Source organism: Schistocerca gregaria, chromosome 8 (assembly GCF_023897955.1).
Source record: "Schistocerca gregaria isolate iqSchGreg1 chromosome 8, iqSchGreg1.2, whole genome shotgun sequence".
NCBI classification, from domain to species: Eukaryota; Metazoa; Arthropoda; class Insecta; order Orthoptera; family Acrididae; genus Schistocerca; species Schistocerca gregaria.
In genome coordinates, this window is record NC_064927.1 from 204910029 (window position 1) to 204937782 (window position 27754).

Genomic DNA, 27754 nt, shown 5'->3' on the forward strand with positions numbered 1-27754 from the left:
TCATTGATGGAGCAGCTCCTTGCCTTTAAGCGACTTTGTGCCTGGTCTCCCACTTAATGAAGAGACAGAAGCAAGAATGCTGGGAATTGTATGCTTCAACCATCAGACCATGTGCCTCTCCTAAGCAGATTTGTACTAATATCAGAACTAAGGCACTGTCTATACTGACCCAGATGCCATCACTGAACATTTTGCTCTGCACTGATCTCAGTTGTCAGCGTCTGAGAATTATCAACCTGCCTTTTGTGTGCTAAAGCAACAGTTGGTGTGAAAGCAATGATCTTTTACTAAAAGCCACCTAGAGCCACATTCAGTGAGTGGGAATTCGTCAGTGTCCTCGCCTATTGCCATGATATAGCCTCAGGGCCCGACCGCATCCACAACCAAATGATCAAGCATCTACCAGTGGATTGTCAGCATCATATCCTTGGCATCTTTAACCACATTTGGAGTGAGGGTAAGTTTCCATCACAATGGCAAGAAAGCAGCATTTCCCCAGTTTTGAAACCAGGAAAGCACCCTCTTGAGATGGGTGTTATTGCCAAATAAGTCTCACCAGTGTTCTCTGTAAGTTGCTTGAACGCGTCATGATCTGGTGGCTGTGTTAGTGCCTTGAGTCTCAGTGTCTTCTGGCTCTATCACAGTGTGATTATCACCAAGGCCATTCTGCTACTGACGATCTGGTTTACCTGTAGTCTGCCCTCCGAACAGCGTCTGCCATCTGAACAGCTTTTGCCCGATGGCAACATCTTACAGCTACCTTTTTCAACCTGGGAAAGGCATATGACATCACATCCTTAATATCTTATGTGAATGGAGTCTCTGGGTTCGCACCCAATTTTTATCCAGAACTTCCTGTCACACTGTACTGTGCTCTGGGTTTGAGTTAGTGTTTCCTACAGTACCCTCCATATCCAAGAGAATGGGATCCTGGCAGGGCTCTGTTCTTAGTGTCCTTTTTCTAGTAGCCATCAATGATCTAGCAGCAGCTGTGGGGTCCTTGGTATCACCCTCCTTGTATGTTGATAACTTCTGCCTCTACTATTCCTGCTTTAGTGTGGGTGTTGCTGAATGTCAACTGCAAGGCACCATATGAAAGGCACAGACATGGGCCCCACTCACAGCTTTTCATTTTCTGCCACCAAGATTTGCATATCTGTCAATGTCATACCGTTCTTCCGCAACCAGAACTTTACCTTGATGACCAACTACTCAGTGTGGTGGAGACATCACTTTTTAGGACTGGTCTTCTATTCTCGGTTGACTTGGATTCCCTGTATTTACCAGCTTAAGTGAAATTGTTGGCTGAACCTTAATACGCTGCAATGCGTGAGTAACATTATCTGGGGTGCAGAGCGCCCTACCCTTCTACAGCTTTATGAAGCTCTGGTACAATCCCGCCTCGATTATGGAAGTTTGGCATACGGTTTGGCATCACCCTCAGTGTTGTGGATACTGGATCCGATACATCACTGTGAGGTTCAACTTGCAACAGGAGCCTTTCAAACTAGTCCTGTGAGCAGCTTACTCGTGGAGGCTACAGTCCCTCCGTTGCATATCAGGTGCCAACAACAGCTTGTCAGTTATGCTACCCATGTTTGCAGCTCCCGTAAACATCCGAACTACTGTCTCCTCTTTCCAAGCAAGGTAATCCAGTTCCTGCAATGGTGGCCCTGGTCAGGGTTTACAATCGGTATCAGGTCTATCCTCTTTGAACTTCAGTTGATTCCTTTTCCACCTCCATGGTGCATCCCTCAGCCACAGCTTCGTCTTGACCTATCGCAAGGTACAAAAGATTCAGTTCATTTCAAAGCCTTCCACCACAAATTTTTCTCCGTCATTGGCGTAACCCACAGATCAGAAGCCATCATCTAAACTGATGGCTCGATGGTTGCTAGTTGTGTAGACTTTGCTTACACTCATGCCGGACGTACTGAACTGCTCTCCTTGCCATATGGCAGTAGTGTTTTTGCTGTGGAGTTGATTTCTGTCTCTCAGGCTCCTGAGCATGTCAGTTCCTGCACTGGTGGGTCCTTTTTCATCTGCAGCATCTCTTGAGCAGTCTGCAAGCTCTCATCTCTTGAGCAGTCTGCAAGCTCTCAACCAGTGCTACTCTCGCCGTCCCTTGGTCACAGCTATCCAGGATTCCCTGTATGGCCTTGAACATTGTGGATGCTCACTGCTCTTCATCCAGACCCCGGGCCATGTCGTGACTGTGAGGAATGAACTTGCTGATAGCCTGGCCAAAGTGGCTACCAGTAAACTGACTCTTGAGATCAGTAGTCCATATACAGACCTCCGATTGGTATTATGCCATGAAGTTTTATGTGCCTGGAATATGGAATGGCTCACACTGACTTCACCAAACGAATTAAGTGATAAAGGAGACTTCAAATCTGTGGAGGTCCTCCATGCAGGCCTCTCACAAGGACTCTACCATCCTTTGCCTGCTCTGCATTGGCAATACTTGACTGTCTCATCTCCTCCATAGTGAGGACTCATTCCAATTCCGATGTGGCGCCCGTTTGATGGTGGTTCACATTTTGCTGGACCATCCCAACCTACTCATCCTGTGGCTCACTTTTAATCTTCTTAACTCGCTACCCCTGGTGTTAAGCAGCTGACTTAGTTTTACGTTTTATTCATGAAGCAGGCTTTTACCACTCTCTTTAATGGAGGGCCACTTAACCTTATCAGCCTGTTGAGGGACTGGCAGGACACTCAGTTGCTTCCTCTGCAGATGTCAGTGCTTGGTGGCCCTACCTCCTCTTCTGCTTCCCCCCCCCCCCCCCCCCTCCCCACCTCCCCTCCCCCATCCGCCCTGTGTGGTCTATTAGACTTGTTCGTCTTCCAAGGAAATCTCGAGAAGTAGAGTTCCTCTGGTAAGGATGTATGTCCCCTCATTGCACTTGCGTTCAGGAGCTTCCGAGTGATCTTTAGGTGGAGCACCTTGCTTGCCTTTCTTCCTCTGTATCCCTTTTTTCTTTTTGTCCGTTACCTCAGCTTTGCTGACATCGGTAGACCTTAGGGTTTTCTTTCCCTGGGTTTTGCGCAGTAGGCTGTCTCTGATCTAGTCATGTAAACCTATGTGTTCAAGGACAAAGGGACTGATGACACACTAGTTTGGTCCTTTTAAGCATCCAACCAATCTGTCTATATCAAGTCAGATGTTGACTCAGAAAAGAGGATAAGGTGTTAGTATTATAAGTTGTAGAGATTTTGGAGTAAGTTTTTCCAGAAAAACTATAATGTCAAAGTGTTATGGGGGATGTTATATGTGTTATTATCATTATTATTATTTGTCTTACATTTTTTACCAAATCGCTGTTTTGTGTTGTATACCTAGTCCTTCAGTGTATAGAATGTTTGAGTTAACAGTACTTTTTAACTGCTTTTTTAAAGTAAATTTGTTTTAGCAGTTTGTTTACTCTCGTTTGGTAATTTATTGCACAGTTTTATTCTTTGGTAGAAAATGATGTTTTGAGCTTCATGTTTATTCTGTTTTGGTATTCTCCCAACAAGAGTCCAGTTTGTTGATACCTTCACTTCGTTGACAGAGCCACAATGTCACCTCTGCTTGCACTGCTTCATCACTGTCAGGGAGATGTCTTGAAGGTGTTCTTTAAGTTTTCGAAACAGGAAAAGCAGATGGGGCAAAGCTGGGACTGTATAGAGGATGGTCAATGCCATTAAACCCAAAGTGTTGGATTGTTGCAAATCGTGTGTGGTCTGACATTGTCATCCTGAAGGAGAGGTTGCTCCATGTGTAGATGAACTCTTCGAATTCGTGCTTTCAGAAACACTATTACAGACGCTGCTTCTCATGCAGCGTCACAGTTATGTTACACGCCAACATGTTACACACAACAACTAGGAGTCCTCCAACAACAGACAACAGGGGTTTTCAGCTGCCATCAGGTTGACGACACAGTGGGACAAAGGACATGTACTAAAACTTAGAACAAATGATAAAAACCACCCTCACAAATAAAACATAAAACTAAAGCTGCTGTTGAGGCATTGTCACCCAACACTGAAGGTAGGGTGCTGGGAAAGTTAAAAGTCTGCCGCAAAGCGGCTAAAAGCAGTCCAGCAAGAGGTGGACGACCATCATTTGTGAGCCACAGCTATACCGAGGTGGGTCCTCACGACGGAGGATGTATCCACGCATTAGCCACATATGGCCAATGCGGAGCCGGCAGAGGATTACTGATTCCCTGCGAGAGGACCACATGGAAGACTTTCAAACATTTGTAGTCTCCTTAATGACATGCAGTCTGTTGTGCATACTGTTATGCCATTTCGTCTCCCAAAGCCAAAAAACCCTGCAGCGCACGACATAACACAAGTCAGTTTAAGAGAGGCCTGTCTTTGGAAGCCATCTCCGCATAGCCTGCTTGGCCAGCCTGTCAACAAGTTCATTGCCTGGGATTCCTACATGTCCTGTGATCCAGACAAAAACCACTAAATGATGGGTCCGTTCCAGTGCTTCTAGTGTGGAAGTTTTAATATGTTGCAGAGTGGCTGGCTGCTCCTTTTTATTCTGATAGTCAGCCAGCCATGGTAATCTACTATCTTGTTTTGATCTCTTCTACATGTTTCTTGCATATCTCTGTGGTTTTCTTGTCTGATTTTGTCCATTTTAGTGTTTGTTGCCCTTCTGTCATTCTTGTGGTTTTCTCCTTTCTTCCAGATGTGTTTTGTATGCCTCGATTATTTTACTCCCACCTTTATGGAATTGTTTTAATGGGAACAAGGAACAATGACCTAGCAGTATGATCACTCACCTCCCCCCCCCCCCCCCCCCCTTATTTGAACCAACCAATTCTTACTTTCTCTCACTCTTTGTAGTATACAGATAATAATCTTTCGTGAAGTTTAAGTTTTTGCTTTACTTACAGGTAAAACCAGTTATTACCTGTCCACTTCCCGTACTGGGGTGCCACAAATGCTGTGTGTCACCTTTCAAATGCAATTCAGATTTTCTTTACCGTTGCTTGTGACTGTTGTGCCTTTATCTGCTCCTTTGAGTTTTGCTCCGCCTGTACTTACAGTGCAGTTAAACACTGTAACACTACATTTATACTTTACTACCAAATAACGTGTAAAACCTGAACTGATTTTTTTTAAATTTTTATTTATTTATTTATTTATTTTTTATTTTATTTTTTTAATGTATTGAATTAGAAAGAATGTCAAAGATCATTTTAAATATGCGTCATAAACTAAAGTCTCTTGTTCATATATGTCATGCTTTGGAACTGCACGTCTTTAAGGCAGGGTGGCAATCCATGGAACTTTTATTCACACTTCCAAGCAGCTATTTCCTCTCATGGAGTCACTGTCCCAAGTTGGAGGGCAGTGTTGTCCTTCAGTGTAGCTCATAACATGCAAATAAAAATATCAGTCACACAATATTTGTACCTTTACATTTGATATTTTATAGTATTAGTTGTGAGTATCATTTGTCAGTAAGAAGAAGCAGAGAAAAGGTAGGGATATATGTCACTCCTCTAGAGTGGTATATATTGCCATACATTTAATTAATTGTTCATAGTTGTTTGGCCAAAAACAATGTTGTAAGTATGTGATTTTTTTCTGTTCCCACTATCAAAGAAAATTTTTAAGTTTTACAAGCATAGATGAGATTAAAAACACACCATGAGGGAGCTGAAGGCTATCACAAAGGTTGAATTCCAGATGTGTTACGGGGATTGGAAAAAGTGCTGGCATAAATGGGAACTATTTTGAAGAAGACAACACTGATTCAGATGAATAGATAAAATTCTTTAAAGATTCCCATTACTTATTGAACACATCTCATTTGTAAAAATATAACTTATACATACAAAAATTTTGGGGGAGATATCATAACCCCATCATTATTTTGACTGCATCTGCTAGCAGTGTGATCATTGGTCTGTAGAGATGGAGGTTCTGTGGAGCTGTGAGCCACAGTACATGACATGGCAGACGAATGAACATGGTGGATGTGTGGTGAATGTCATTTACCTTAGTGTGTTGTGACAGCAGTGAAATTTGGTGAAGAGGGGTGTGATGGCGTGGGGTGTTTTTCCTGGTTTGAGTTCAGATCATTAGTTGTGGTTGATGGCAAAATGAATTAATTTACATATGGACACACTTCACACATTAACATATTTGCCACACTATAGTTATGGTTCAAAATATTATTTATTTCTTTATCATTGTGGTAATGCTCCTGTCCTTGGAGCTGATTAAATTGTGGCATGAAGGGGAAAAAATGTCAGATTCACTAAGTAGGCCATTTCAAATTCTTGACCCAAATCCATTCAAACACCTTTGGAGTGAATGGGACCATTGGTTGTGTGCTGTATCAACTCATCCATAAACTATTCACTATCCTTCAAACAATAATGGAAGCACATTTCTTCTTTGGTGTGTAGGACTTATACAAAAGTGTTCTCTGATGATAAATCCATCCCAGATACCCTTGCAAAGAGTAAGCATGGTAGTAACAAATTTCGTTTCTATAAGTTACATGGCTGGCATTTTAGGAACAAGCAGAAATTGTTTTTAGAAGACTCTTGGCCAAAAAACATTTTTATTTTCTTCTTCTTCACACACATCACATGAGGCATCCCACAGTCAAGTGTACTAAGTAAATGATGTTTTCCCATTCCACTATATCATTAATTTGTGTGGTTTGTGAACTGACAGTGATATGTGCTGAGGAAACTTCCATGCAGAGATGTTTAGTCGTTGTTGAGTACACTATATTTTTGAAGCTTGATAAAGAAAACCATCAGTGCAACTGTTCACTGATATTAATATTACTATTAAAATATTTCACATGGAGTACACTGGCAATAGAGTATTGTCTGCTCGAAATTCTTATTTTGTGTGTGTGATGCATACATGTATGCCTCAGGAGTTATTTGTGGATGATGGATCCAACACATTATACATTAGATGTGAGGGAGGTGTGTTATTTATTACTTAGTATTTTATTGACTTTTATTTACCAGAACATTTGAAAATCTTGTATTGTTTGGTGGACACACTCTGTTTCCATGCATCTCCTGCTAAAGAATTGTAGTATTTCATTTCCACCCATCTGTCATAGTTGTTTGAAATATCCAAAACAATATATGATACTGTCTGTTTTCCTTATTCCTCCATAAATTCGTAGATATTACTAGAATAATTTAACTATCCATCACAGTCATATATTTTTCTAACAAGATTACTGGTCTCCTTCAATCTTTAGATCATAAAATACAGGCTCTGGTTCAGTCCCAACACTGGAAGCCATGTTGTTGCACAAATATTATCCTGTAATGTGCAGACTTTTAATTTTATTTGCCAGAATTTTACAATGTTCAAAGCAATAATAAAATTACAGGAACTATCATGCTGAAATCTTTGCATTTGGCAAGCGCCTGAAGGAAGATTTTGACAGGACGTTACTGCAGCAAGCGTTTACAACACGCTCTTATATTGTTCAAGAGGAAATGAAGCAGGAGCAGCTAGGTATTGAAGATCCCAAGCTAGCACTTACTGACAACCAAGAATTGGGAAAAGAAGGCATGAAGTTTATGAAAAACTACATAGAGATTTATCTGAGAGAATCTTTGCCTAAATTACCAGAAGAAGGTGTTGTGTAAGTGTATTAAAGCAATAGTCAGATATTTAATTTTTCTATTCATTTTGTGTATGCTCTTTAGAAATGTGTGTGATGTTATTACAGAGCCATTTGCAAGTTCCTGATGGCAGATAGCATGTTGGCTTCTATCTCAAAGCTTATTGGAACGGAAGATCTTATTCTTTCTGCTGTGAGTACATCAATAATTTCTTTATATCTGCTCTTATTATTACAATATTTGTTACTTACTTGTAAATTAAATAATAATTTTGAAATATTTTCAGTCTGTTATAGTGGCAAAATATGAGTTGTATTGGGGATGTGAAAATACAAAGCACAGAAAATAGTTCTTCAGCAACATGGTTTATTATTTTTTGAGATGAGTTTAGAGGGTACCTGCCACATAATGATTGCTGGATGTACAGCTTTTTTCTAGCAGGGAAACTGTCACATAAATGTTATGCAGTATCCCCTAAACAGCCTCTTGATCATCATCATTTTTGGAATTCCACCCACCTAAGTATGCTGTCATTACATGCTTCGGCCCCAGCATTGATTTTTTTAATTTCCTTTTTACCACCACTACAGCTTTTTCAAAGCCAAGTAGTTAATGCCAGTGCTTCTCACCATGCAGTTATGCAAATATAGTTGGATTCTTGCAGTGCAGTTTTTTTTAAGTAAAAACTAAATGAGATGTTCATATGACACTGCTGGTAATTTGTCTTTTTCTCATATTTCACGTGCATATTTAGACCATGTGGTTCACAGTTTTTCTTACTGGTGGTACCTTTATCTTAATATCTGTTTTTCCCATCTTCTTCCTCTTCTTCCTTCTTCTTCTTCTTAATGATTTCCAACATCAATGGTGCCAGCATTTTCTTCTGTTCTCCCACAACTTCTCTTGAGCCTAGTTTTCTTCCGCACTTGTGCACTGCATCTTTATTTTTTCTCTTTGGTTTGTAATTTATTGTGCCCTGTAGATTTCTTTCATTTGGCATTCTTCATTTGTTGCTTTAATATTTGATTCAGTTTTTTGAGCATTAATCTTTAAAATCCACCATGAACTAGGACTTCACTGAGGTGGGGTGGCCTGCATGCCTCATAGTTGTACTGCAGGTGAAACCACAAAAAAGGTTTATATGTGGGGAGGTTGGACTAACCATTGGTTTCTGAAGAGGAGTGGCAGGCTTTTCAGTAGTTACAGGACAACAGTCGGGATAAGTGACTAATCTGACCTTGCAATAAAAGCCAATATGGCCTTGCTGTGCTGGTACTGGAAACAGCTGAAAGCAGTGAGAAACCACAGCCATTATACTTCTCAAGGGCATGCAGCTCTACTGTGTGATAAAATGGTTATGGCCTCCTCTTGGATAAAGTATTCTTGAGATAAAATAGTCCCCCTCCCCCCGGCCATCTCCGAACAGGGACTGCCCTGGAAAAACAAAATGTGTTCTGCAGGTTAGAGTGAAGAATCTGATATCCATTAATTGAGTGGGGAGGTTAGAGAATTTAAAAACTGAAATGGGTAGGTTGACGCTGAACTTAGCAGGACTTAGTGAAGTCTGGCGATAGAAAGAACAGGGCTATTCGTCATGTTAGTACTGGGTTATAAATACAAAGTCAGAGAGAGATCGTGCAGGAGTGGGTCTAACAATGAATAAGAAAGAGGAATATGGATAAGCTACTATGAACACTGGTGTGAATGCATAATCATAGCCAACGTAAACACAAAGCCATGCTCACCACAATGGTACAAGTTTATATGCCAGCTGGCTCCGCAGTTGAAGATATTGTAAGAATGTATGACGAGGTAAAACAAACTATTCAGATAATTAAAGGAAATGAAAACTTAGTTATTTGGAGGATCAGAATACGACAGTTGGAACTGAAGGAAAAATAATCGGAGAACATGGCCTGGAGGTGGGGGGGATGAAAAATGAAGCTACCCGGTACAATTCTGCACAGAACACAATTTAGTCATCACTATTACGTGGTTTGATAGTCATGCAAGGAGATTATATATGTAGAATAGACCTGGAAACAATAAGATCCGAAATACTCATAGATTATTAATGCTGGGGCAGAGATTTTGAAACCAGATTTTAAAATGCAAAGTGTTTCCAGTGGCAGATGTGAACTTTGACCGTAAAATGTGGTTCAGAACTACAGATTAAAACTGAAGAAAGGGAGTAAATTGAAGAGATGGGACGGGAAAAGTTGAAGGAATGAGTGGTTGTTTAGAATTTGAAATGGAGTATTAGGCAACAATTGACTGAAACAAGAGTAAGAAACACAACAGAAGATGAAGGAGTAGTCTTGAGAGAAAAGGCAGTGTGCATGTCCAAAGGGACTTTGCAGCGTAATCAGAATAGCACAGGCGCTGCAATATTGTATGTCTCTGTTGATACCAAACAAGTGACTTTCAAGTATAACATCTAACCTGTATGGGAATATACGAGGTGCGACAATAAAGTAATGAGACTGATTTTCTTTGCAAGATGTGGCAACCCTGCAGTCTTGCATAGGCACAATATCTTTGACCTTGGTATATAAGCAGCTTCTAGTCCAAGGGGCACATCAATGCAACTGCTCAGTCATGAGTTGTGCTGTAATAAGTTAACACATGTTTGTGTCTCTTGTCACGGAAATGGAAACGCATAATATTGCGCAACGGTACGCCATTTCTTTTTGTGTCAAATTGGGTGAAAACGCGACAGCAACTTATGGAAAGCTTCAGAAGGCTTTTGGAGAGGAGATTATATCAAGAGCTCAAGTTTTTTTGTTGGCATAAAATGTTTAGTGAAGGCAGAACGAATGTTGAAGATGAAGACCGCAGTGGATGACCATCAACCTCACAGACAGATGTCAGCTTGGCCACAGTGTGTGAACTTGTATGATCTTATCGAAGATTATCCATGAAAATGATTGCAGAAGAACTTAACATCAATTGAGAAATGGTTCGTCTAATGATAACTGAAAATATTGGTATGACAAATGTGCCATCCCTTACTGCTGTCAGTGCAGCAATTTTTAACCTCAAAACAAATTTCAGTAGTACCACAGTCACCTTATTCACCAGATATCACGCAGTGTGACTTTTTTCTATTTCCAAGAGTCAAAACGGCGGTCAAGGGACACCATTTTCAAACAACACAATATGTCCAAAAAGCTGTGATGAGGGTCTTGGAGGATATTACAGAAGATAAGTTCCACAAATGTTATTACCAATGGTAGAAGTGCAGCAATCAGAAGGGAACTACTTTGAAGGAGACAACATTAAACTTGACTAAAACGGTAAGCCACATTTTCTTTTTTCATCAGCCTCATTACTTCATTGTTGCATGTCATACATAATGGATGTAGAAGTTCAGGTCATAGACGCATGGTTAATGACATTAGTAAGTTTGGGTCTTGTCGTGAGTCGTGCACGAATAACCAAATGGTAAGGTGACCCATAAGCGGGAAATCTGAGTTCGAGTCCCAGTCCGGCACAGATTTTCATTGTCATCATTTCATTCTACAGCTGATGGTTGTAATTATTCGCAGTTGTGAATAAATTTAATGTACTTCATCACAGCTGTAGTCACTGCAGTGCCTGTTCCTTTGGACATTCATGCATGTCCAAAGGAACTTTGCATTGTAATCAGAATAACACAGGCACTGCAACATCGTATTTCTCTGCTGATACCTAGCAAGTGACTTTCAAGCATAACATCTGACCTGTACAGGAATATACATAATGGATTCGTGAATCCTGGTCAGAGACGCATGGTTGGTGACATATGCAAGCTTGGGTCTTGCCATGAGTCGTGCACAGATAACCAAATGGTAAAGTAACTGCTCCCTATAAGCAGGAAATCTGGATTTGAGTCCCGGTCCGGCACAGATTTTCACTGTCATCATTCCATTCTGGAGCTGATGGTTGCCATTATTCTTAATTGTGAATACATTTAATGTATTTCATAATGGCTGTAGTTGCCGCAGTGCCTGTCCAAAAGTACTTTGCATCATAATCGGAATAAAATCGGAAACAGTCTTGTGACATTGATATGACACTATTGTTGTTTTCGTCATTTTCACCACACTTATGTATTAGTAACAGAAAAGGTGCTTAACTGCGGTACTATGGATGCAAATCGAAACTCCGAGAAGGAGGAAAAGCTATTTTTCATGGTAAGTAGCACAAACACTCTAATTATAGTTATGCCACTAATAAGAGGTGCTTTATGGTTTAATTAATACCAAGACACATTGTAATGAGAACATAAAATCATAGGGCTTGTTTATGTTACTGTGTGGTCTTATATTTACAAGTGTTTTTTTTTTTTTTTGGGGGGGGGGGGGGGGGGGTTCTGTCAGTCACTATGTTAAAAGTATAAACATTTAAGCAAATTTCATCCGCAGATAAGATTTACATGTGGCAGTCTAGGTCATTACCTCTAGATCATGCTGATTTCCAAAGCCCTGTGCTTATTTTGAAATATTCATGATATTATTAATACCTATGATGTAATGAATGAATACATGCAGTTATTATTTTAATTTCCTTAAGAAAGGACGAAGTTAAAAATATCACACTTGAAAGTAAAAATGGAATAATTTTGTCCTTACTTCACAGTACAATATATTGCTATTGTATTGGCTCGAAAGTAATGCACCTTTGAGAAGTTAGTTTGCATCTAATATCCACTTCTCATTCTTCTTTCTCCTCTTCGTCCTGAAACATTTCTGCTTATTCAGATCTTGTCTTTTTGCATATCTTTGCTATAAATAATTATTACTAACATTCTCATTTGGAACAATACAAGTAGTGTCTGTAGCAAAAACTGTTGACAAGGCATTTTATTACGTAGCAACAAAAGCTTTTTTATTGTTATTAACATTGTGTACATCTAACACTATTGTTTCTTTAGCTCATAATTAAGTTTCAGTTGTATACTGGTAAGAGAGCCGATATATGTCAATATGAATGACTATTTAGAGCAAAAAGCATCATTGTGCCAAGGAATTTGGTGCATTAACAATGCAAGCTTTAAATTTACAATTGTGCATTATGTCAAAACCAACCAAAAGAGAGGCTGGAAAGAAGTGTGGACTGGACAATTATAATGTGCGACATTGGACTGCTTCAAAAGGAAAAAGGAAGAAAACTGTTTCAAAGAGAAAATCATTCAGGGCTCCAAAATGTGCCAGGTATCTGGAACTTGAAGCTAATGTACTTTCTTGTTTGCAAGATAAGGGGAATGATGGGATGCCTATCTCATGAGAAATAACCCAAGCTCGTGGAAGCAAGAGTTTTAAATGTTCCTCAAGGAGAATCCTGTATGTGTGCTGATTGGTGTCATTGGTTTATGTGGAGAAATGGCCTGGCCCTCCAATGAAATACTATGCTAGCACAGAGAATGACTGAAGATTTTGATGAAAAACTGGTTAATTTCCAGCAGTATGTCATCCAATTATGAAAGTGTCACTCATACCCTTTTCATCACATTGGTAATGGTGATGAAATGCCATTATTCTTTTTTACATGCTGAACAACATGGTAAACGGGAGCAGGGGGGGGGGGGGGGGGGGGGGGAGAATACCCGTGAAATACTGAGAACTCCAGATTGAGATTGGAATGTCATCGCGGAAAAAATAGTTTACTGTCCATCTTAAAGTTGCCACTTTCAGTTACTTACTGACATACACAATGAAAAGACACTTGCACATTAGTTGTCAGCCAAAGCCTTCAGCAGAAAAGGAAACACAAAGATACATTCATTCACACAAGCAAGCACACTTCACCCACACAACTGCCATCTCCGGCCACTCAGACTGTAACGCAACTGTCACGTGGAATGGAAGCAGCAGTCTAGGGAGCATTCAGAGTCTAGACTGCCAACGGGTTTAGCGTTTTGAGGCCGTGCGGCAGGGGGATGGCGAGGTGGTGAGGGAAAAATGGAAAGCAAAACAGTAGAGGAATGGGGAAGTAAAAGATGGGCAGGTGCATTGGCAGAGGGCGGTACACAAAGGGGATGGTACAGCCGGAGGAGGGGGGGGGGGGCTAGATAATTTCGACAGCAGAGAATATGTTTTAAGGATGACTCCCATCTACACAGTTCAAAAGGGCTGGTAGTGGAGGGTAGGATACAGATGGCTTGGATAGTGAAACAGTTATTGAAATCAAGCGTGTTATGTTAGCTGCATATTGTACCACAGGGTGGTCTACTTTGCCATTGGCCACAGTTTAGCGGTGGATTTTCATCCTAGTGGACTACTGGTTGGCAGCCATACCAAATTAAAAAGCTGTGCAAAGATTTCAGCAGAGCTGGTATATAACAGAGCTGCTTTCACAGCTGGCCCGGCCTCTGATGGGGTAGGATAAGACTGTGGCAGGACTGGAATAGAAAGTGGTGGGTGGATGGACTGGTCAGGTCTTACATCTGGGCCTTCCACAGTGATATGATCTCCTTAGCTAGGGGTTGGGATTGAGAGTGGCATAGGGATAGACTAGGGATATTAGGTGGGTGATGGAACACCACTTTAGGAGGAGTACAAAGGATATTGGGTAGGATCGTAGCATGATGATAGATAATCAAAGCCCTGATGGAGGATATGGTTCACTTGTTCCAGTCCAGGGTGGTATTAGGTCACAAAGGGGGCACTCCTTGGTAGCTGGTTCTTGAGGGTGATGGAAGGATTGGAGGTGTGAGGGAAAATGACTTGGGAGAGTCCACATCATAAATAAATCATCAGTGAATCGGAAACAAACTAGGAGTTTGGCAGTTTGGGAGTCTAGGAAGGTCTCCTCTAGATGGCCCCCATAGGCATAGGAGGGTGCCATGTGGGTGCCTGTCACTGTTTGTGTAACTTTCCTTCAAAGGAGAAGTAGTCATGGGTTAGGATAAAGTTAGTAAGATGTACGAGGAATTAGTGAGTTTGGAGTCTGAAGGGCATGGGGAAAGGCAGTGTTCAATTGTGGCAAGAGCATGAGCATGAGGGATGTTGGTGTATAGGAAAGTGACACCACAGTGACTTTATCCTAACTACAGCTACTTCTCCTTTGAAGGGAAGATATACATACAAAACCACGGCACAGCCATGGCCTCCCACATGGTCCAATGATGTGCCTGTTGGCAGTCTAGTAGTCTAGTCCCTGCACACTCTGCCAGACAAAGCTCCTCCCTCCCTTGACCCATACACTAATATTCATTCCCTCCCATCCCTCTAGACTGCTGCTTCCATTCCATGTGACAGTAGCCTTCTGGGCTGAGCTGCTGGAGATGGCAGAGAGTCTTTTCATTGTGGTGGGGGAAAGTACCCCCCCTATGTCATTCTGAAGAGAAAGACTATGTCCACAGAAAAGTTTCCTGAGCACGTAGTGATTCACTGTTAAGAAACAGGATGAACGACAATGCAACCAATCATTGACTGGCCGTCTATTGTTTGGAATCATGGGGCACTCAATTTTAAGAGAGCCATGCTTGTTTTGGATGGTTTTAAGGGACATATTGCTGAAGCAAAAGATAAACTTTCTGCACAAAAGATAGACCTTGTCATAATACCTGGTAAAATGAGTTCAAAAGCTAGATGTAGCCATAAACAAGCTGTTCAAGGACAACTTGCGAAAAATGTATGGAGATTGGTTCTTGGAAGAAGACCATGTCCTTAGACCATCTGGTAAGATTAAAAAGCCATCAGTCACCCTTCTGTCTTCTGTTTGAGTGGATTCTTGCTTCATGGTCTTCCATATCATCAGAGGCTACCATCAAGGGCTCAAGAAATGCTGCACGTCAAATGCTCTGGCTGGCAGCTAGGATGATTTGCTATGGGAAAAGAATGAAGAATATGATGGGAGTGAGATGAACTGAATACTGGTACTAATGGTGATGAGAATGAATAAAACGACATTTCGTACTGGTATCTTAGATGCCAATGTGCTGTACCACATGTTACAAAAAATGTTTACGGTACATACCTACATCTTACATATGAGTACAATTAAATTTTTTGTAATTTTTTTCATCTCGGTTTGTGTGTGGCTTATTTTCACACATTTTTTTTTATTTCCTCCTAAAACTTTACAGGTAGGGCTTAAATGTGGTGGCTTGTCATCGGACCAATACGCTCATCTTCTTCCTGTTACAGCTCCCAATTCAGTGTTTGTAGGGACACTTTCAGCTTGGTGTGCTAGGAAGCCATTTCGCAATGCTGCTGAAGCATAAGTTATAAGAACAGAGACTTAGCAATACAATTAAGTGCTGAACAAAGCATAATAAAATAGCTGTGGCTATTCCTTCTTTTCCCATAACATAAAGTAGCAATGTCTCAGTGTGATTATATCTGTTGGATACCAGTTAAGTTTCTACTTCAACCTTCTTTCTGTAGTCTGCATGTAATCCTTAACTCTAGAATGAGATTTTCACTCTGCAGCAGAGTGTGCGCTGATATGAAACTTCCTGGCAGATTAAAACTGTGTGCCGGATTGAGACTCGAACTCGGGACCTTTGCTTTTCGTGGGCAAGTACTGTACCATCTGAGCTACCCAAGCATGACTCACGACCCGTCCTCACAGCTTCTATTCCAGTCCACAGGAGAGCTGTGAAGATTGGAAAGTAGGAGACGAGGTACTGGCAGAATTGAAGGTGTGAGGAGGGGCCGTGAGTTGTGCTTGGGTAGCTCAGATGGTAGAGCAGTTGCCCATGAAATGCCAAGGTCCCGAGTTTGAGTCTCGGACCGGCACACAGCTTTGATCTGCCGGGAAGTTTCAATTCTTCGTTCTGCTGCCAATTTTCCTATCCATTGATATTTGTAATTGTGCTTTACCACTGAATGATTCAGTACAAATAATCCTAAGATCTCCACACTCAAAATCGTCCTCTTCTACCTTTGCATCACATTGATTTATAAAGTATCTGTGTGCATCCTTTCGATTCCACCTATAGATTTTCTAGTTCCCCACACTGCCTTCACATTTTTAACATTACACATTTCCACCCTAATTGCTATTATCTTTTTGTCCAATAACTCCATCAGAGTAGTCCCGTATAGTAATACAAATGAAATGCTATGTTAGCACTAATATATTTATCCAGGAGGAAGATTTTCAGCTTCAGACTGAAAGAACTAAGTGAAGATAATTCGGTGGTTACCCAATGCCTTCTATGTGGCAGTACTGCAGTTCTTAAAGTCATCCTGACTATTCCGGCACGTAGCAAAACAATTGGTTATTTCTTGGATTTTCTGCCAGACCCTAACACGAACATGAGCCAATATTTCGGAACACCACTTGTCCATCATCATCAAGAGAAACACTCCTTGTGCTGAGCCCTGCAGAATCCCTTATCATTCGTAGACTCCCTTCTATACATGGAGAATGGGCCGCACACTACATGTGCTGCCTCCAAGACTATTCTCAAAGACTATCCTCAAACACTTGGATCAGCCACACCAAAAAATGTTGGGTTTTGATGTGGGATAGTACAGGATTGTACATCCTGCTGAGAGGAAAACCCTTGTCTCTGTTAATAGAGTTGTCTGCCATCCTGATTTCAGTTGCCTCTTTATGAATCCTGTACCAGAAACTGGATGCACTGGCAACTGTGAGGGTTCATCATATTTCTTCCCATGTCTGTTGTGGAAACAATTTTCCATTACCATTGAGTTTTCAGGCTGTTCTGTTTTGTGACTGTGAAGCTGATGTAAGTTTTCCCATACTGACACAGAATTTTGTGTATTCATGGCTTCTTAAGTCCCAAATAATTGTTAACAGAGTCAAATAGTGCCGTAATCTTGGCAGATGGATGGAACATAATCTCCTTAAAGTTCATGCTGTCTTAAAAGTTATGCTCTTGCGTAAGGAATAAAGGCCACAGACCTATGCTCCTCTTCATGCACCTCCAGGGATGGTGCAAACACAATTGCCCAATGAATCTGCTTTTTGGAGTATCTGTTTCCCTTGAACACAGCGACCAACATTGAAAAGTCCTTGTATCGGAAATAGCATATTATCTGTGTACAAGAGTCCTAAGGACCATGCCCCAGAGTACCACCATGTTTTTGTAAACAGTCCAAAAATGGAAGTTGCCTATTAATTTCAACCTCCATCATAAATTTAACACTGACGAAGACAGCTCAAGTGGTCCAAAAATCTGGTTTGAGCATCATGTTCATGGAATGAGATTAGAAAGGTGTCGTCATTGTATCCTTAGAATCATATTTGTTGCAAAGCCAAATATTCATAGGGCTATGGAGTCTGGACCATCCTCTGAAGTGCACAAAGAGGAGCATAGATCTGTGGCCTTTATTCCTTTTGCTAGGGGCATATCCTTTAAGATAAGAAGAACTTTAAGAAGAAATATGATATTAAGAGTGTGTTCCATCTACTATCCAAGACGAGGTTACCACTCAGCTCTGTCAACAATAATTTGGAACATATAAAGCCTGGGATACACAAAATCCTGTATCAATGTGGGAAGACTCACTTCAGCTGGTTGGTTGACACAATTCAAGACACGTGTGAGGCTACAACAGCCCAAAAAATCTGTGGTAGCGGGAAATTGTTTACATGAGGGACATGGAAAGAAATATGATGAGATGCTGATAGTTGCCAGGAAACTGAAATTAGTTTGCCAGACAACTGATTAGTAGAGAAAAGGTTTTTTGTTGTAGCAGGATGTTGAACATCCACATCAAAACACAATGTTCTCTGCCATAGCTAGCCAGAGTGTTTGGGGATAGTCTTCGATATGGTACACCATTGGCATCAGTATTCTACTATGGGTGGTGCCACAAGCCCTGTCTTGAAGGCAGCACCTGCAGTGGGCAGCACAGCGTGGTATGCGGCCTATATAGGATGATGATTCCAGTTTTGGCATCAATTTTCAGTGGGACTCGGCAGCAGTATCTCTCCTGAAGACAGACAGGTCACTGAAATATTGAGTCCCATTGATTTCATTGGTTTTCATTTGGACTCTGCAGCTTCATGTTTTTTAAAGACAGACAGATCGCCGAAATATTGAGTCATGTTGATTCCATGATCAGCAGCAAATCCCGGGAGACTGTCGAGCGATTATGCTGGGAGATCTATATAGTCACAGCATTACAATTACCACGTAATTTCCACCAACTGTGACTACTGGATGATTTGCTGCTTTCCACCAGCATGGAGCTTCTCTGCCAGTCCTAACAGAGAGAGAGAGCTGCTGTTTCCCCTCCAAAAAGTACTGAAGAATTCTTTGGTTCCATTCACCGCATAACCTGTGATAAACTTCACTGTAACTCTAGCAAGAGATCATTACGAGCTACACTTGCACTCAATCAGGCAAGTTGGACCAAAAGCTTTTTGTGTTATAGTCCATTGTTTGCCATTGTGACAGGCAGAGCCCGGCTGCTCAAGAGAGTTGTCAAGTTAGCAAAATTTGTGTCGTAGTGCAGCCAACATTTTCCCTGTTCTGGTGATACTTTGTGTACACTCCAGTTCAGTAGGAGAATGAGGGCAACTGATGGTGAATTGTATCTACATATCCTTGATACTGAGATGACAGAGTCTGTTAATTGTAACTGCCTCTCCCTAAGGTTTCTTTTTTGATGTATTTCTTCCTACACCAGTGAGAGAACCCAGTAGTGTTTGTCATTTATCGCTTTATGGTATATCTGTATGTTACATTTTAACTGAATGGAGCAGATATGTCTGTTTAAAATTTACATGAGTGGAAAATGGAAGCTAAGTAAGTTAATAGTTCATAATTTTGATGTATAATACTGAAAACTAATTCGTGTTTTTAGGAATATTTTGTTTTTAAAAGTAATATTTTTTTCAAAATAGTAATAAGTTATATTTTGAATTTTTTTCTGATTGCCCAAAGGAATTTCCTGTGGAAGAATCAACATTAGTGCAAGTGTTCTGTGCTGTTGTTGGAGCACTTTTGAAGAGCTCAGGCAGTGAGAAGACGGGCTTGTTTGTACGTGATTTTGTGGTGGCTCAACTTGCTGGCCGAGATGTGAGTGACATATGGTCTCCAGAACAGCCACTTCTGACCCTAGAAAACATTCTTGAACAACAAGGAAGAGCTGCACCAGAGCCACGACTCATTGGAGTGGCCGGTCCAAATACCATACTGGCTGCATACAGAGTTGCTGTTTATAGTGATCGTCAATTCCTTGGTGCTGGTTAGTGCACTTGTTTCTTTTGATACAGTATTATATTAGCCATGAACAGCAGTTGATGCAAAATAAAATAAAAATACACTCAAGTGAACTGTAAACTTATGAGAGAGAATTGCTAGCCAATGCATACTTTCAGTAGGACAAATGAGTCTCTCTCTCATCCTGAAGTCTGAATGATGTGCCTTTCCCTTTTTAACCTTCCACAATCGGACCCGTTCTCCTCCCCGAGGAAAGTACTACACTGATAGACAAAAAAAGTGAAGCACCCAAAGGACATTGTCAGATGTCATTGTAACTTCATACACGCACAAACCATCAGCCGTCATGTACACAGTTAGAACTGCAATTTTCTCTTAACAGGTAGTACAGCCACCGGAGTACATTAGTGTTGTGGTTGTCAAATGATTTTGCCCAACAGCCATTACTGACATTGTCGGGTGACACCTCTTGATGCATATGTACCAATGTTAAAGTTAATTGGTAAGCTATATAAATTAACATGTTTTAGGCCACCAATAGATTAGCTGTAGTATGGGCACGATATGTTGGCTGACAGCTCCCATATTCTGATTGTTAAAAGTCGGCCACATTTGGAGCACTTGGTGTTGACTATTCTCTGTTTCGGATTGTTGCCACCCTCAGTGACCCCAAATGAAGTGTTGTCATGTTGTCTGTGTGAGAAGACAAGCAATTGAGTAATAAAGTAATTGTTCTTATGTTTAAATGCATTATGTGATATGAAACACGATCACAAATGTGTATTTAATGTAATTTTTCTTTTACTCATCATGTTGTACTACAAGAACCCTAATTTAATTCTGTAGTCCTTGCTGCAAATATGTACCAAATTTGAACATGACCACCTATATAATGTGCATTCAAGAATCTGTGTTGCTTCTGTTTGCAATTTATACCATAGGAGCTGATCAGTAGTTATTCCGAATGAAACACTGTCTGTGTGGTCAAAGTAGTTTGTGTGTGGTCAAAGTAGTTTGTGTGGTTCAAAGTTGTGGAAGGCTGGCTGCAAAAGGATGGATAGTGTTCTTTAAACAAGGAGAAGACAAAGCTGTCTAAGCAAGGAGAAGAGAAAGCTGTCTAAGGTGTAGGACCCAAAAATGAAATCATGGTGGATAAGAAAAATTTGTTGGATAGTAACAACTGGTGTGGTATTATGTTGCTGCCAGTGCCCATTAAGGTCCTCACCAAAATTATCTTAAATAGGATGAAAGATTCACTTGAAAATTGACTGTGTAGAAAACAGGCCAGTATCAGGCAAAGCACAGTTCTGTTGATCTCATTAATATTCTTTGGGATCATCTTAGAGCAAAGTAAAGAATTCCAAGTAATGATGTACGTGGCATTCATTGATTTTAAAAAAGGCCTTCAGTTCAGTGAACCATCAAGTGCAGTGGCAGGTATTGCAGATTTGTGATGTGGCACAGAAAATTTTATAAACATCATCAGAAAACTGCATAACAGCTACAGAAGTTGTGTGCTCACAAGGGAAATATCACAGACCCAACAGTGGTAACACAAGAGTCAGGCAGGGACCTGATTTAATGAGAAGAGTCACCACAGGCAGGAGAAGAGGAATGAAATGGGGAATCCATGACTGCTGATTGATGTGATAGATAAATTAAACCCTTTAAAAAAGAAGCAGGAATTGCTAGTCACAAAATAAATATAGGTAAAACAAACAAAATTAGAGTAAATTCTAAGTAAATGGAGTAACCTCTGTAGAGGTGCAGCAAGTGAAGAAGGTAAACTCATTTTTGTACTTTGGTGGTGTTGCTGGGAGTGGTTGGGCAGGAGAGGATGTGAAGAACCTCATAAAGAAGGCAAATGCTGCCTTCATTGTATCCAGTGTGGAAAAACAAAAATTTGTATTTTTAATACAAATGTGAAGGCTGTCTTATATGCTTATGAAAGTCAGAAACCAGACAACAAGATAACATCACAGTTATAGAGCTTCGTAATTAGGTGTTCTGTAGCATCATGGATATCTGCTGGCCAGAACAAATAAGTAAGGAGGAGCTCTGTGCAGGAAAACGAACCAGATGTGTGTAGAAGATCAGACAGGGCAGTCTAGAAGGAGGCACTAAAACAGAATCTCCAGGGAACAAGGAACATAGGCAGGCCCAGAGTTACATGGAAATGATGGTGGAAGGGCAAGCAAGGAGAATTGACAAGAAAGTGTTGGAACTGAGGGAAATGGCCCAAGACAGAGATTGATTGAGAGATCTTTTGATGCATTTTGCCCCCCAGTGGGCCAAGGTAATTAAGTCAAGTCATGTAAGTCAGCTAATTGGTAAGATGCATGCATGCCCATGAGTTGTCAGTATTGAATGGCACCAATAAACCACCTCCCCTCTCACATCCTCTAATACTGCAGTGATGTCGCTACTTATGCCTGTGCCCTGAGGTATAGCCCATGACTGAATTCATGAGTATCAATTAAAATTAAGCACATCTTAATATGAGCAACAAAAAAATACTATTAAGAAGATCTTCATGTTTTTGGATTGGGCTGTTAGTGGCTAGCTACGTATTGTTAAAAAGTACAGATGAGAACTCGGGTCAACACAATTACTTAATTTGGGCTGCAGTTTGATGGCCACTGCATTAGTATGTTTGTGTTCCGTGTTTTTACCAAGCCTGGTATTGTATCCAAGGGGTGCGAACAGCATCAGTTGTTAAGGGATCACTGTGATAGACAGCATTATCAACATCTGACAGAATTTGGAAGGTGCTTCATTGTGGATCTCTATTTGGCCATCTGGTCAAATCGTGCAATATCGACATTTGTGGTGCATTCAGATGTGACAGTGGTTTGATGTTGCACTGCATGGAAATGTGAGGACAGACATATTCATTGTCAAGGTTCCATTTGACAGCGTCTAACCATTACAAGGGGGGATCACCAACTTGGGCACTAGCCTTGTTTTACCTCCTACACTTCTGCACCTGCCATCCGAGAACAAGTAAATGACTCCCTGCAACAATCTTTGTCATCTTGTGCCATTGGTTGCCTTATCCAACCCAAAGTCCTCAGGTCATCTTGGAAGGCAGCTTGTAGCTTGGTGGACTAATGCATGCTGCTCAGCAATCTGGGCCAGGCATGTGGCTCTGTGATAGTTTCAGTGCTGCCCAACTGTAGAAAACCATGGAGTCGTGAAAGCCTGATGCATAATCAAGGAAAGCAAGAAAATATCATCACCCACATTCCTAGACTCTTTCAACCACTCCAATTATTCTACAAAACTGTGGGAAGCCACCAGGTGGACTTCTGGTAAATGCAGTCATTTCCCAATAGGAAGCAACAGTCTCTCTAAACAATGTCCAGAGACATCACAAGACAACATCAGCACCAGCCAAGATTCAGCATTCCACCACTGTCTTGCGACTGTGAAGAGGGATGAGCTGCACTTCTGATCCACCAAGTCTGAGTCCTAGAGGTGCACATGGAGATGTAGGAGCTGGATTTGGCACTGTCTTAGTCGCTTCATACTGTGCATGGTCATAACCAAATATGACACAGCTTGCTGCAAATTTGAAGAAGGTGTCAAAGGAAATTCTTATATATTTTTTTAATTCAGTATGGCAGAGAGGCTAATTTCCCAACTGGTGGAGGGAGACAATTTTGATACCTCACGTCAACCAGGAAAAGACCTAACATGTCTCAGTAGTTATCAGTGTGTTGCCTTAATGAGCTGGAGCAAATGGTAAACCATCATCTGATCAGGCAGCTTCTTAGCTGTTCTGAATGTGATTCAGGAGGTATCAATTCACTGTCAACAATCTGACCCTGTTAGAGACACTATCCAGCATTGTTTTCTATGTAGACACACATACATACGCATGTGCCAATACACACACACACACACACACACACACACACACACACACATATACAATGTGTTTTCTTGTGGCACATGAGGGCAGACCTAGTCTCCCATGGGACCTGCCTCCTGTTTTAACTGATAATGAGACAATTGAGGTTTGTGATTTAAGGTTTTATTTGATGTTTGTTTCATAAATATTTGTTTCATAAATATTGTGTGTGAGGTTTTAATGTGTTCCAGAGTGACTTCGTCACTCATTATTTTGAAGTAGCTTTTTAATTGTGTCTCTGCTTGTATTTTATCTTTGTTGAGATAGTCTTGTGCCCCCTGATGTGAATGTTGTATTTTAAATACTCATTTATTGTTACAGCTGGGTTTTGAAATTTATTGTTGTTTCTTAAAAGATTTTCACCACACTAGTCTCTGTTTATTTCATGACTCACTGTTCAGTGCCTTAAAACAATAATCATCACTCTTCATTGCTTTAAAACAATAATCATCACTGAAAGCTTAGAGAATGGATAGGTCTAGGACCATTTCAGACTTCTAAAAATTAACTGTGATCACAACTGTCTGTACTCCATTGTTGTAAGTTGCAGCAGTAAGCAAATACTGGAAGTTATTTATGCATGTAGCTTAGGATTGTGCATGACTTCCTAGTTGATGCCATGTAGGTATCAGGAACACCTGTGCTCATTTGTATATTGTAGCTATGCAATAACTGTAGGTGTCCTGGAGTGAACATGAACATAGTGTCATAGATCACCAGTGTAGTGCTCTACTATAGATGGGATGTAGAGTGTACAATAAAACCATCATTGTCTGAACAAGTGCACACTTTACCATAACAAAGCTGGTACAACAGAGCTATGTCTGCTCTACACACATAGTCTCTGTACACGGACAAGGGGATGTTATAAGTTTGTGTTGCCTGAATGCAGTTCTTTGTAATTCCTTTAGAATAACTAATATATTTAATCTCTTTTTAAAATTTGGTCCACTCGCACTTTCCAAAACATAGTCGCTGTTTTTATGATGCTGTTCAGCAAAATTACAGGTGTCTTTAAACTCTTTGCTAATGCAACACATGTTCAGCAATAAACTACAACTCTTTCAGGAATTTCTACATTCCCTTCTGGTGAATGGGTTTTCCTATCTGTTTCTGCAATATTTTCCATTTTAAAACAATGACAAAAAAGACTAAACATCTACTTGAATTGAGCAGCTCACAAGAAGACATTTCGATCATGCATGCGAGGCTACAGAAGATGCCACACAGTACACACATTAACTCTTGGTATGGTGGTTGACAGGAGAAGCTGTGTTGATTGAAACCAGTTTACCTCAGTTTCTGGTGACAGCTTTGTTGGTGCAGGTAATATAGTCAACCTTAGCTAGCAGATGACACTGTGTTCAATGCGTATACAAACAACAAACAAAACTATACTATTAATTAAAAGTTGAATGTTGATGTTTGAAGTTGATGTCCTACACACATGATCATAATCACACAGAAAATACAACACTAAAACAATATGGCTATAATTATAACATAATACTACTTTTTGTATAGCAAACAGCAATGAAACCTAAGGTTGGTAGAGTCAAGAAAGAAGTGAATGTTCATCTGAAGAAAGAAGTGAATGTTCATTTGGAGTCATACTTCCGATTTCTGCAGAAACAATTGCTTCTGTCAGCTACTAAGCCAAGTAGAGCTTGGCAGAAGCAGGAGACAAAGCTGAATGCCATGAATTGTATTGACTTTTACTGGTTCAGATATAATGAGCACAATGCTCAGGACTAAAGAAAGTTAACTGCGTAATGTTTGAAGAAGGCCAATTCCAAGTCAACATCATTTTATGTCAGTTGCATTAGTTTTCTCCATAAATGTTGCCTCATAAAGCATAAATTGCAGGAAAATTATAAATATGTTAATGCTGAAAAGGGTACAAATTTACATTGAGAACACAGGAAATTTGACAGAAGTGAAAAAAAAGGTTGTAAACAGTGGGAATACATTAATTCTAGAAATGTAAAAACGGTGTTATAATACTGTAAATGGATACACTGTCAAAATTATATTTCAAGAAAATGGCAGAATTTTATATTGCAGAGCATTTTCTTAAGATATTCAGAATAGAAAATGTGAAGATATTATCTCTGAAAAGCAAGAAGCATTATGCCCTTGGAAGTTTAAAAAAAGATGAAAATGATGCTTTTGGAGCAAATGACTCCATCCAACAGGAGAGAAGAAATCAGTGATGGAAATAGGACTGGTCATAGATTAAGTGAGAAAATGACACAAGGCGAGGTTCAATACAATATGAATGGCTGAGAGGAAAATGAACAATAAAATACAGAGGTGATTTAAAAACTTATGAAGACGGAAGGAAGAGGGAATAGTTGACAATTCAGCAACTCAGAGAGAAGAGAGCAAGATACTATGAATGGAATTTCAGATAAGACGAGGGCGGGTAGCAGTATAAAAATGTTAAAACAAAAGAAATTAATGTCGAAAGAAAGGTTATAAGAATAAAATTAGAACAAGAGAAAGAGAGAAACAAAAACTTACTATGAAGCAATGGTTACATTGCACATGTAGGAAGGAATTGAGGGTGGGGCAGAGTGGTAAGTATGAAGATATGCAAAGAGTTCCGTCTAACAAAACAAAATAAAATGTTTAAGAGATAATTTATCCAAATAGCTGAACTTATCAATTACTTTTATGTCTCATTTGCTAGTTTAGTTCCCTCAGCATCACCTGGTTTAATTTGATTGAATTCCATTATCCTTGTTTTGCTTTTTTTAACATTCATCTTACATCCTCCAGTCAAAACACTGTTGCTCTGTAAACTGTTAACATGTTGGGGGCATCTATTTCTCAATTACTCTTGCAAGGGAACCATCAAGACATGTTAACCATGGATATTAATGAATCTTGATTATGTTGTGAGAGGGTCTTGTCCAGAGTATTGGCTAGCAGCTATTCAGGCAATGGCCTCTAGTTCCCAAGAAAAATGATGTTAAAATTTTATGCATACCTCCTATACCCGTAATATTAGACCTATTTTGAGCAAGTGTGTGTAGTGCACCGGCTAAAGTTCTCGGCTACCACATTGGCAGCAGATGTTCAAATCCTGTTTGCAAAAGTTTTTTTTTCCAATTTCAGTGTACAAAACATCCCTAACTTTGACCTCAATTATTTAATTAATACCGATCAAACTGGTTGCAAGACCCATCAACGCATGGTAGATCCTTAGCGAGATATAGAGCAAAAATCATCCCTGTGCAAGAAAAAAGATCTGAACAGGATTAGTCATTCCTTCACAGTACAGTATACTATAACTGCATCAGGAAAGATATTCCCCTAACTTTTTTTTAAATGTAAGCAAGAACAGTCCAGGAAATTAGGTCTGATTGTTAAAAAAAAGAGTTGACTCATAAATTTAAAAAATGTCTTTGTAACTTGCACAAAATCACGTGAGTTCATGAAAACACTGTACAGAGAGTTTTTAAAATCTGTTGTTTTTCGGTATGTGATACATGAAAAATTCTTTTTACATTATTGATTAGTGGGGAGGGCAGACTGATTTGTCACTTTATGATCAAATCTTAAAAGAAGAAAAATATGCATCCACCTGCACCATAAAAATTACCCCACTCAAATGTACTCAACTTTGCCAGCTTTGCAATGTTTATTTGTACAGGCTGGTTAAATCTTTTTTTAAAAAAATCACAATGTTCCCTGTATGCTGAAGACCAATAGAAAAATCACTTAAAAAGAAGATTCCATAAAAATACATTCTTTAATTCTGCATCAGTTTAGTGCACCTACTTTCACGGGAATGATGAAACATGCACGATTCAAATCAAAATTCATCAATGATAAAACAATATTTTTGAATTGTGTCTACGGCATCATTTCTAGAAAATACATGTGCCTGCCAGGCAACAGCTTTCATTAAATGTGAATGGTGGTCATGTGACAAATACCATCCGGAAATTTGCTGTAGCACTGCAAGGGATAATCATTCAAAATCGATATACTGTTATGGGTATGGAAGGTACACACAAAACTTCAACACCAGTTTTCTCAAAAACTAAAGTTTATCGCTTGAAAAGCTGCTATCCAGGTAAT

General features: G+C 40.1%; 2 protein-coding genes across 2 annotated transcripts in view; one reads left to right on the plus strand and one right to left on the minus strand.

The window, feature by feature from the left end:
- LOC126284140 (39S ribosomal protein L44, mitochondrial) overlaps positions 1-27754 on the plus strand; it is a 42972-nt gene that overhangs the window by 14719 nt on the left and 499 nt on the right. Inside the window, exons 3-5 of the mRNA XM_049982856.1 lie at positions 7385-7642; positions 7730-7814; positions 19474-19777. Of these exons, the coding sequence (XP_049838813.1) occupies positions 7385-7642; positions 7730-7814; positions 19474-19777 (647 nt within the window). The remainder of the gene's footprint in view (positions 1-7384; positions 7643-7729; positions 7815-19473; positions 19778-27754) is intronic.
- LOC126284139 (D-altritol 5-dehydrogenase-like) overlaps positions 1-27754 on the minus strand; it is a 190268-nt gene that overhangs the window by 14618 nt on the left and 147896 nt on the right. The window lies entirely within an intron of this gene.